Source organism: Seriola lalandi, unplaced genomic scaffold, assembly GCF_002814215.2.
Source record: "Seriola lalandi dorsalis isolate HSWRI2012SDOR001 ecotype SW California unplaced genomic scaffold, Sedor1 jcf7180002054618, whole genome shotgun sequence".
Taxonomy (NCBI): Eukaryota; Metazoa; Chordata; class Actinopteri; order Carangiformes; family Carangidae; genus Seriola; species Seriola lalandi.
In genome coordinates this window covers 121,368-133,129 of record NW_019525171.1, presented here as the reverse complement: position 1 = coordinate 133,129, position 11,762 = coordinate 121,368, and the positions used below count along the sequence as shown (strand labels likewise).

Below are 11,762 nucleotides of genomic sequence, written 5' to 3'. Positions count from 1 at the left end.
GGGGGGGGGGTGTAACCAGATGTGTGGGTGAGTTTTTCCAATACCAGAGCCCAGCTGTCGTTTGTCATTCAGTGCTAAATCACAGCAGCTTGCTGAGTAGTTCCCATGTTCCTCACTATCTTCCATGTCTGCTTCTGGGCTCCTTCACCTCCCTCCTTCATTAACTCAGAAAGCCCTCCCCTTGACTTGACTTCCTGCTCAAAGCAGACTAATGAACGAGTCACCCCTGGGAGTCGGTACAGTAAGGAAGCACTCCACCCATTATCTTTTTTTTTTCTTTCACTTTCACAGTCTCTCTCTCTCTCGCCCCTGTTCTTGGACAACGTTCGGGTATCTGACATCTTACACTCCGCTGAGCTCTCACCGCCACTGACGAGCGCAGCAGCGGTGTTGCAGCCAGTCCCTGCCTTATTAATATGCTAATGGTTAGAGGGAGCATATGTGTGTGTGTGCGTGTGCACACACACTGAATCAATGGCTATGTACTGCTGTGGTTCCGGCCAGGTTCCCAGTAGGAAGCATCAGTACAAGGATGCCTCAGAACACGTAACACAACAGAGCATTTCAACCATCACACAGCGGGAGGATGAGAGTGTGTTTGTGTGTAAGTCAGAATTAGTGAGAGGGGGGAAGAGAGAGACATTCAGCACCCTGCAGCTGAGAGCCGTGGGGGTAAACATGGTGACCTTTTGCCTGTATAGACTGTCTCCCAATCCAACACCAGGGTGGGAACTATTTCATCACCAGGCTGTTTGTAAAGAGGGCAGAAAGATAAAAGGTAAGGAAGATCAGTCTTACGGCAATCTCGATTTCCTCTGTGTTGAGCTTCGCCTGGATGGCAGTGAATCCTCCCAACTCTCCAAACTGAACAAGAAAAACACAAGGAAAGGAGACACGTCAGGCAAAACTGATACAGCTGTGACATACGTATATGGAGACGTCTGGGTGACAGCGTGTTACTCACCCGATTCACCAAATCAACCAGCCAACCATGAGGCTCCTGAAACAGACAATTATGTTTTCAGTCGTTTTATTCAGCAATGAATTTGAACAGCAAATTACTGAGACACACAAACACACACATACACACACACACTTGTTTCACTATCACTGTGGGGAACACTCATTGACATAATGAATCCCCTAAAACCACGTCTCAACCCTCAAAAAGACGTCTCTATCTGTGGAGACTTCACTTCCTGTCCCCACGGTGTTACTGTGCATCCAGGTTAAAGTCCCCACCAGGGTACAAAAACAAGCCCACTCACACACATGCACGCACTAAGTTTTCTGACAGCTGTTGTGCGTCAGTCACACATGTTCTGCTGAGCGCCTGTGGCTCAGTTACACAACACTGGGTTTGAAGAACTCGACTGTGAACAGTAAACAAAAGCTAATAAGGAAATGTGTGTATAAATACCAGCGCGGCTTTACATACTTGTGAAAATGCATCTGGACAAAGTGGCACACATACTCTAAAAACACTTCACAGTAGTAAAAGTAAAAGGAAGGGGGCGTCCCTCACCTTCTGATAGGTGTTGCTGGGAGAGACGGCGAACATGTTGGCCTCTTCTCCGAAAACTTCACCCCAGTTCCTCTGACAAGCCTTCATCCGATTCTTGAAATGGTACTCGTTATCAGGGTTGAAGGCCTGGACATGACAACAAAGATACAGAGCACAAAAACACGCTAGAGATACAGTTTGAAGACGCACGTAATGCCACATGTCTGATTTCCATGGGAGAGAGAAAAAAAACATCTAAAAGCTAAAAGTGGAGCAGTAACTTTTACACACTGACACACTGGAATTGAATCTTCACACCGCAGGCTTTTTACACTGAGTGGCAATAAATTAAATTTTAATAATGTTGTGAAGGTTAGTCTTGCTATTGGAAACAAAGTGAAGCTGATTCAGAGCTCATGAAGTATCGAGGAGCTTTAATGTCACCGACTATGATTTAATACAGAGCCGATGCACCGAGACAGCACATCTAATACGGTTTCTTTAATTGATCATCTGCCTTATAATCAACGACTTATTAAATCATTAACATTTGGCTACAATAATTAGGAGATTTGATAGATATTTGTTTCTCAGATCAACTGAGTTACTTACTTAAAGAAAACAAAAGTCGGTAGAAGGGGATTAAAAGACAGATAGACAGAGTGAGAGAGGACACACCATAGTCAGGACTCCCATCAGGTTTACAGGGACGGGGTCTTGCTTGACCCTCTCTGCAACCAGCTCCACCAGCAACATGAGCATGTTGTAGATCCCCTCGTGAATCTCTGTACCCCACTTGTGTACTGCACTGCTAGTCAGCAACTGTGGGCAGCGAGCAGACAAACAGACGGGAGGAGAGTCAGTGAAAATACATGTTAATCAATCAAGTGCTCCACAGTCACCTACAGCTCTGTTTTCTTTGTTGCTCACCTTTTTAAAGGCCTCCGGCATGCAGCGATCTATGAACCGCTTGCAGTTCTCATCAGCGTCAGCGAGACCTGATGTAGAGAGGGAGATGTTGGATTCACATATTTAACGCACATCTAAACTTGGAAAAAAATATGGCAGTGATGAAACAGATACAGATTGAGCCATGTAACACAAGTGTTCAAAATAACAACGTGAAAAACACCCGACGGTCCAAACAAAACCTGCCACCCACACGGTAACACAGATGGAGAGTATTTAGCTTAATGCAAACCTAAGGCACAAAGGTTTTTATCTCACACACACACACACACACACACACACACACACACACAATCTTACCATGCCTGGCTAGACAGGTGGACGCGATGAGGCACTTGCCCAGGGACTCCTCTCTCTTGTAAGGTATCGACCAGTGATCAGTAAAGACTCGACTCTCCAGCTCATACAGGTTGGTGGTGGGGAACTCCATGCTTCCCCCGGAGCAGTTCCCATTCTCATCGTTGCTCCTCTGCAACACAAAATTACAGTCTAATGCAGTGGCTGACTTTATTTCACACAGCTGGTCTCATTGTTTTATAATGACACTGCAACTGTCCTCTGTGCCATTCTGAGATAATCCAAACGGCCTCCGGCATTGATAAAGTCAGACAGGGTGATGCTTGATTCGTTTCCTCCCTCTGGGGGAAGAGTGATAGCCGTCATTTGGAAACTGTGTCCTCTCCTCTACGATCTGCCCTTCATCTTTTTGTCCCTCTATCTTCTCTCAAGCAGCTTTCGAATCCAGACAGGTGCTTGTTTTCAAGTACTTTACTATGCAATTACATCAAAAAGGGCTGCAATGTGTGAAAGCCAAAGTCAAGTGTATTTAACACCCTGCCATATGACATGACGCTGACTTGTTGGCGTATGATACCACCAACTCCAATGACATTTTTCTCTGCTGTCATATCTGAACAGATTAAATTCCACTCACTCAAACTCAGCTTTTAAACCTTTTACATTTGTGACTCAAGATGTCAAGTTCAGGATCAGCATTCTGCCGCCACGAGAAAACAAAATGGCCAGTGGCAGTAACGTCTGTGAGTATGTGTGCTGAGAGCAACAGCAGACAAAGGATTTTTGAATTATTTACATCATAAATTTGCTCACATATTCATGAAGTCATCTGAATATTCATGATAAAACTACAGAACCTCCTTCTGAAATAGTGCTGCCCAGTGGAATGGCTCAGCACACGAAAGCACGTATTTGAAGTCAACTGAGGATTGTAATATAGCACTATAATTGTGCTATTTAAGAAGCATTATACTCTATGGAGGTTTGACCTGTTCTCTTGTATTAAAAAAAGGTATCTTTAACTATGACTGAGCCTTGGGATTCAGCTCTCACTACTTTATAAATCACCAAAACTATTACAATTCATTTGACCATTTCGCCTGCAGGCTGAGCGCAGAATAAATATTAATACAGCAAAGTGTAGTTAGGTCAAGTCTTACCATTTTGAATACATCTCCACATATTAGCATACATAATGGTCAGTGTGTTTAGTGCATGTTTTACTGCAGTGCATACTGATACAATATAAATTGATGGACTGGACACTAAGTAGAGGAGAAAAGGGGGGAGGGAAGAGGGAGAGGAAGCAACAGAGAAGCATCATATTTCATTCTTTCCCTTTCTAAGAAAATCAGAAATGACAGCTAGATGGATGAGAGAGAGAGAGAGAGAGAGAGAGAGAGAGAGAGAGAGAGAGAGAGAGAGATAGAGATAGAAACAGAGAGGGAGAGGGAGGGAGAGAGAGAGAGAGGGAGAGGGAGGGAGAGAGAGAGAGAGAGGGAGAGAGAGAGGGAGAGAGAGAGAGAGAGAGAGAGAGAGAGAGAGATAGAGATAGAAACAGAGAGGGAGAGGGAGGGAGAGAGAGAGAGAGAGAGATAGAGAGATAGAGAAGGAAAGTCTAATCTAACTCTCTAGATTCAAAGATTAACCAAGAAGAAACATTTGATTGCCGAGAGCTCACTTTTAGTTTTAATTTAACTTTAACAGAACCTTTCAAGAATCACCATCAAACACGCAGATAAGCTGCAAAAAATGTGTTTCAAGAACCAAAGCCTTCAGGGGAAAGGTTCAAATCTCAAAGGCACAGTACACACATGTGATGTTGCGCAGGACCATGAGGTAACTCAGCGCCACCCTGTTACTATGCACCCTGCAACCCCGCTGGAACCCCCTGCAAAAACTGCTATGTGTTTGTGTGTGTCAGGGAGACTACGGGGCTATATTTAGGAGCATAACATGAGGCCAAAGGCCTGTGACATGCCTCTTATGGCCAAATACACCAGACAGCGGTAGAGAAAAGAGGAAATAAAGCACTTTCATTCAAACTTATCCCACACATTGCATGTTTTATACTGTCATGTGAGAGTGACACTTGTTAATATGATTTCTGTAAATGTTTCAAAAATATGCATGAGAGGACAAAATCATTACACTTCACACTCAAACCTGCATAGGTTATTCAATAGATAGGCGGGTTTAAATGGAAAAACAGGTTCAAACCAAACTTCCTTAACATGAATATGCAGGAAAGATTATTTCTGCAGCTCTTAAACACACTTAATGGGCTGAGAGGAATTCTACCTGAGCTGAGTTAGTTTATAACAACACTATTATTAGCATATTATTGGTTTATTGGTTACACTAACCTGCGTATGTGTGCTATATTTTGACTTTCTACTGAAAATACCCACAGTTGTTTTTACTATACTAACTTAACGACCTGCATCAAGCTGTGACATGAGAATGAAAGAGAAGGGAGGTTTAAGGAAATGGCCAACAGGTATTGAGGCCAGGGTGGTTTATCTGTACCTGTTCTGCTGACCCACAAACACAGCAGCTCAAACAGCATCACCATCAAAGGGATGCAGCAAGTGGTTGAAAAGTCTGAATCAATAATCGTACAAATGAAACGACTTGAGACTCTCTAAGAAGTCACTGTTGACAGTACCTGCAAGATTTTATGAGATGTAGGAAAAGCAACAGGTTTGAGGTCAATTGCTGAAGGCTGTCAGTCAAAGCAATCTTCCCAGATCTTATCTACACAGGTATTTATGAGTGTCCAATGGAGTTCACTGTAACAACACCACATAAACACTTAACTAGGATGAAGTGATAGCAAATGACTGTCAAAGGACCGGTGACCGGCCTGGAGACATCAAATGCGAGTAATCAGTCAAAGAAAAAAGAAGCTGACATTTTGACAACCGAGAGTGAGGACAGAAGAATGAGCAAAATGCCCACGTATGTCAGAGAAATTGCGAAAGCCCTTCTCCGTCCGGTTGGAGAGGACTGCAATCTCGGCAGGCTATGAGCACGGTTGACGCTGTCAGCCAACCTGCTAGCTAACGTTAGCTAACCCATGCAAAGCAGGCTGAACAGATCCGTCCAACTGTTTGCGGGCTAGCTGATGGAAGCTGATTTACACTACCACAGTACACCCAGATACAAACCTACGATTGCAATCCTCCAGGGTCATGCCTCTGTGCTGCTCCACCTGGTCCAGTTATACTGGCGGGGTTCCACTCTCAACTTGCGCTAGCTAGCAGGCTACTAGCTAGCTAGGTTAGCTTGTAAGTTTAGAAATGCGATTTAGCCTCGTTATTTGAGTAGCTAAGCTCCATGTTAACAGACGATTCTCCAGCCACTATGAGCCAGTGTCATGCCTTGTTCGGTGCGATTTGGAGAGCATTTCACCCCCGGCTCTGACAGCTCACGTTGGGCTCGGTGCACATAGCGGTGAAGCTGCTAAGTTAAGCTAGTTAAATGGGCGAGCCCACTCTCTCTCTCACTAAGTTGCAATTAGCCATGTTCTCCTTCCTCGCTGCTCCAGTAGATGCTTGCTCTTACCTCGCTATCCACCACATCGTGGTATGCGGGCGGAGGATCAAACCCTCCAGTCCCAGTCCGCCCGCTGTTTTCCCCGTCTCCGCTCGAGCCCAAGCCGGGAGCAGGCCCACTCTCCATCGGCTCATATCCATAACCGAGTCCGGGGCTTTCGTTCGTTAGGAGCGCCACTGCCTCGTTGATGTCGTTCTTTGCCAGCCGGAGCGCTTTCCTTATCACGTCGGGGTCTGGGAAACCCATGCAGAGGAGCGTGGTTATGTGCTGCTCCTCTTCGGTCTCCATTTTTGGGGTGTCTCCTTCTCTCAGACTAATAGTAACGGGGTCTTCGGCACAGCCCTGTAGCTGTGCACGCCGCCATGTTTACAGTCCGCTGCTGCTAGCCTGTCACGATCTGGCTTCCCCCCTCAACAGCGCCGACACAGGTGTTATGGCGAGTTCTGCAGGCCAAGAACTGCATGCTCATTTCGGGAGCGCGCACAGCGAAAAGTCCCAGATGTGGTTATAATTTCTAAGGTTATTCACCGTTTAACGGCGGTGTTTCTATCCCTTTTTCATGATTAATAAATATGCATTGCACCCACTTTCCTCAGGAAGACAAAAAAAAAAAACTAAACTAAATCTCATTTATGTAATCTAAAATTTTGATTTTTTTTATCATGTCTAAACCTTTCATCTATTTTTCCCTGGTGGAAATTGGCTTCCCTAATGGTCAAGCCAGTGTAGAGTCTCATGGATATTTGGTAGCTATCTATTGTAGCTACAGTCCACCTCGTTATTTTAGATGAGGTGTTACGAATGGGGGTAATAGTGCCAATATTGCAATGAATTTGGTTGTACTATGTACTTTAAAATCATAATAGGAATGTTTTTTTTACATTTGAATATGTTATATTTATATTTTTTATTATTATTGTATTATTATATTTGTAAGTGTGGAAAGGAGCACTGCAACATAACAATTTCCCGCAAGACATTAATAAAGTGTTTCAGATTCTGATTAAACATTTAACTGGGGAATTGCATTGTAAGAGTACATAAAAAGTAAATGTCTACAGTTCTTCTGGTGGCATACCTCCACACCATAACCACATTTCAAACTTTTTTCTATACTTTTTTCTCCATTATTTGATTAGTTAACTGGACCTGTAGATATTGCCTAACGATATAGTGGCTTACCTGTAACATTTGTGAAAACTATGAAATATTTCTATTTTCAGTAATCGCTGATTGACAAATGCAATAAATGATTATATTATAATTTATATTATGTTTTTATTGCTTCCATGAAATAAGGTCTTTTTCCCTATTACAGAAAATATGGTCTTATTTTTGAATGTAGAATCAAACAACTAAGTTGTAAACCTGATAAATCTGTATCTTTCGGGCAAATATATGATTAGTATAGAAGAGTATAGATTCTGTCTGTCGTGTTTTTGTGTGTATTATCCATTGTAACAATTCATTTTTTCTTTGATTTATTATCTTATTACATTTTATTTTATTCTTTCGCAGTTCTTCATTTAGTATATAGTTGAGAACAATTCTACATTTTATTTCTGCTGGTGTTTTTGTTGTGATTATTTCATTTAATTTTCCACAACACTCTGTGCAGTAATTTGTATCGTAACATTACAGTGTTGTCAATAAAGTTTTTTTTTTTTTTACAACCACAACCAATCTCAGACAACATAAAGGGCGTGGCAATGCGCGCGAGTCGCGGTGGTGTGGTCTGTGGTGGCGGGTGAACATCACGTGAACACTCGGCTCATGTGACTCGGGGAGACTCAAACCAGGAACAAAATGGCTGCGACTGGAGACGACGCCAGTGCGATGGAGAGCATCTCCAGGGCGCCAGCGGCTCATGCGGCGGCCCCGATCCCGGCTCCGAGCTCCAGCAGCCGCACAGAAGTCCCGGAGGATGCAGAGGACAGCCCGGCGGCCGCTCCAAAGAAACCCCACACCAACAGTGAGACGCGTTTCCTTGCAGCTTCCGCAGCCTGCTAAAGCTAATGACACATACCAACCCATTTATTTTTTATTTTAAACTACAGTTACATTGCATGCCAGTTTACTTAATTTTTTATTTTTTCTTAAATTTGGCTTTGTAGTGTAACTTTTAGTGTTTTACCTGGACTGACAAGCGGTGCTCTGTGCTGTACCTGTCCTTCCCTCTGCTTGTGTTCAGGTGATGGAGGTGTGGAGACAGCAGAGGAGGCTGTGGAGCCTGCAGAGCCTGACATCAACGAGTTGTGCACTGATATGTTTGAAAAGATGGCCGTCTTCCTGCAAGGAGAACTCACAGGTCTTTATACTTGTAGAAACATCTACGGTGTAGGGGACTCATTTCTGATGCTTGTTTTCTCATCTTTGTTCTTTACCCTTCTTTCTGTCTGGTTCCTCTTTTCTCTCATGCAAATTCTCCCCATCTCCTTCACCTGTCAGCCACCTGCGAGGATTACCGCCTGCTGGAGAACATGAACAAGCTAACCAGCCTGAAGTACATGGAAATGAAAGACATCAGCATTAATATCAGCCGTAACCTGCAGGATCTGAACAACAAGTGTGAGTGAGATGATGCACTGTATCTGCACAAAAACTGTATATTTTTTTTGTATTTCTAATTAATATATTTTTACGACTGTGTTGTGGGGTGTGTTTTTGCTTTAGATGCCAGCCTACAGCCTTACTTGGACCAAATAAATCAGATTGAGGAGCAAGTGTCTTCACTTGAACAAGCTGCTTACAAACTGGACGCATACTCCAAGAAGCTGGGTAAGACATTAAATATACATAATTCAGCAGTGTTTGATATGTTCTGTCAAAGAATATAATTAGTGGGACTGATCCTTTTCATCACTGACTGCAGCAAGTCAATAAGTGTCTTTATTATAACTGTATTTGTGCAGTTCCACTGTTTGCTGAAGGTCTTGTGTTTCTGTTGCTGAGAGGAAACTCCCTGCATGACAGTGGAAACATAATGGTGTCACTCTTTATGTGCTGGCTATCTATTCCCGTATGTGAGGTCCAATCCAATAATAGTCCAGCCACATCCATCGGCTCATATTGCAAAGCATTATGAAGTCCACCAGCAGATGGTGCTGCGACGCCACGGATAGTTCTTCACGTTACAGCCTACAAAGGCAGCCGAACATTAACTGAACATGTTGCGTTTGGACCTCAGCCACAGAGTGATCGTGTCCCTGACTCTCCGCATCTTTACAGAGGCCAGATTCAAAAAACTGGAGAAGCGATGAGGAGGAAGAAGAGGCAGACTGAGAGTTACGGTGCCTTCTCGCCTTCTTTCACCCTGCCTTGCCTCAGTCGCTCCCTGCCAGCGGAGCCAGGAGCTGCGGGGCAGGATGTGAACTGAGACTGAAACAACAAACGGTCCGAGCCACATTGACACTTAGAATCGACCGAGGAGGAAGCAGCTGAAGGCACATGAATTAGTACTGCAGTGCTTGGCTTAGATTTAACTCCAGTATCACAGTTTTTTGGCGGCAGTCGTGCAGCCAAGTTCACGGTGTACAGCCGCGTTCTTTTTGCAGACACACTTTACGTTGAATAAATCTGCCTGATGACCTGCATATCCTAACTGAGGGGTGGAATCAGAGTACTAATCTAATACTAAACATTAAGACACACAGCAGCTACTTAAACCAGTGGAGTATATAATGACACTTTGGTCATGTATAGATCATTTACATGATGAAGCATGCTCATTGTTTTAATAATGACCCTGAGAGTTGATTTGTTAATAGTAGCCTAAAATCTACATTGGGAGATTGTATTATTCTCATTACAGATTTGTTTTCCTGGCTGGTTGTGAACAGCACCACAGTCTGTTAACGTTATTGAGAGTTTCTTATGTTAAAGGTTACTGTGTAGAGCACAGCTGAAAATCACACTAGCTTTGTACAGTGAGTTTTAAGTTTGTAATTTAAAAAGATGAATATTTGACATGGATGAACTATTGTATGATGTGTATTTTGAGATATTGACACTGAAAACTGGAGGCTTTTTAAATAAATGGTAATTTGCTCATCATTGTTAAGACTGTTTCCTTTTAAAATGAGCCGACCCCTGACAGCAGATGGCAGACCTGCACCGTGATAAAGACTTGAATGGATGTGTCGTTGATGTATTAAATATTGTACATCTCTGACCCACAGCTGAAGGAGGTTCGAGTTTCAGCCTTCCTAGAAGAAGACGAGCTCTGAGACAGATGAGACTCATTCATGACACTTAAAAGCAAAAGGTTAATGGGTGACTAGAGATGTGTGTGTGCTGCGCTCTGCCTCCTTTGTTTCCTCCTTTATATTGGCTGCTCCACAGCTCCTCTTGCCACGGGCAACAGATTATCTAAACTGATAGGACCTCTCTCCTGAGAGAGTGTGTGTGTGTGTGTTGGTTCATGCACATGCACGCCTGCGTGTGTGTTTGTGTAAAACCTAATCTAAAACAGGTCTCTGTCATTAGTCCAGTTGAGGCCCTGGCACAGAGGGAGCTCATTATTCATACTGTAACATTATTTACTGTTGCACTGTGATCCTTCCATCTCTCCCTTTCCCTGCCTTTTTCCAGGACCCTGGGGCATAAATTCAGCTCCCCTCCCAAAGGCTCTAAAATCAGGTCTATTAAATGATTCTGGGTTGTTTTCATAAAGCTAAATGTGAGTGCCAGGAGGCAGCCAAGCATGGAGGAGAAGGTAACATACTAATCATAGGTAAAGCTTTCTTATATTATTCAGTTCGGGGAGTATCGCAAAACTAGAGCATGCTGGAGCAATATAGCTTGGCTGTGGAAACTTATTATATTCTGTTCTGAATGTGTATTAGTGGTTTTCAGAACGGGGGGATGGAAAGTAAAGATGCAGGGATTTGTAGGTGTAACTCCACTGATTCATTTAATTGTGAAGCTGAAAAGAAATGAAGGAGACTTATGTAAAACTGGTCATTAAAGTTTTACAGCCTCTCCACTCCCCGTCTCCAATAATTCATATTTTCAAAAGAAAGGCTTGTTATTCTAAGGTGTGGCCTATGCAGAAAAGGAAGCAGCGAAACAAAAGAAATATACGTCAAAAATGACGTCCCAACTTGGGTTAATGCAGTCACGATTAGACGATATCCTATGTGAAAATGATCGTCATAGCAACAGCATTTCTTTATCTTCTTTTTCCATATATTTCCAGTTGAGACATAATAAGGAAAGTTGTTCCCATGTGTCCGTGTGGAGAGTTAAAGCTCCTCCAGTGTAAAGGTGTGTGTCCATGTGTAGTGTGATTATAGATCAGCTCTAGCTTCTATATTAATACTGTGAAAGTATCAAAGCCTCAGTCCACAGAGAAATGCACACAGCCTGTATTCAGAAACTGAGCCTTAAAACCAGCCGTCAGGACTTCTGGAACTTTGTGATGTCACAACAAAGC

General features: G+C 43.2%; 2 protein-coding genes across 2 annotated transcripts in view; one reads left to right on the top strand and one right to left on the bottom strand.

Annotated features, from left to right (window-relative positions):
- usp24 (ubiquitin specific peptidase 24) overlaps positions 1-6,744 on the bottom strand; it is a 32,095-nt gene extending 25,351 nt beyond the window's left edge. The window contains exons 1-7 of the mRNA XM_087177664.1: positions 6,338-6,744; positions 2,774-2,942; positions 2,435-2,502; positions 2,183-2,326; positions 1,526-1,651; positions 965-1,000; positions 799-864 (exon numbers count right to left, since the gene is read on the bottom strand). Coding sequence (XP_087033790.1) covers positions 799-864; positions 965-1,000; positions 1,526-1,651; positions 2,183-2,326; positions 2,435-2,502; positions 2,774-2,942; positions 6,338-6,616 — 888 coding nt within the window. The 5' untranslated portion in view covers positions 6,617-6,744. The remainder of the gene's footprint in view (positions 1-798; positions 865-964; positions 1,001-1,525; positions 1,652-2,182; positions 2,327-2,434; positions 2,503-2,773; positions 2,943-6,337) is intronic.
- A 1,358-nt stretch (positions 6,745-8,102) lies between these two features.
- bloc1s2 (biogenesis of lysosomal organelles complex-1, subunit 2) lies at positions 8,103-10,381 on the top strand. Its single transcript, XM_023420113.2, has 5 exons — positions 8,103-8,300; positions 8,520-8,636; positions 8,777-8,896; positions 9,002-9,106; positions 9,557-10,381. The coding sequence occupies exons 1-5, from the start codon at positions 8,135-8,137 to the stop codon at positions 9,586-9,588; spliced, it is 540 nt and encodes a 179-aa protein (XP_023275881.1). The 5' UTR covers positions 8,103-8,134; the 3' UTR covers positions 9,589-10,381.
- The last annotated feature ends 1,381 nt before the right edge of the window (positions 10,382-11,762 follow it).

What these genes read in the sequence shown, in the direction of transcription:
- bloc1s2 (XM_023420113.2), top strand. Translation starts at nt 8,135, where the DNA reads ATGGCTGCGACTGGAGACGACGCCAGTGCGATGGAGAGCATCTCCAGG. An exon ending in AAAGAAACCCCACACCAACA is followed by an intron (nt 8,301 to 8,519) that starts GTGAGACGCGTT and finishes GCTTGTGTTCAG; the next exon opens with GTGATGGAGGTGTGGAGACA. An exon ending in GCAGGATCTGAACAACAAGT is followed by an intron (nt 8,897 to 9,001) that starts GTGAGTGAGATG and finishes TTTTTGCTTTAG; the next exon opens with ATGCCAGCCTACAGCCTTAC.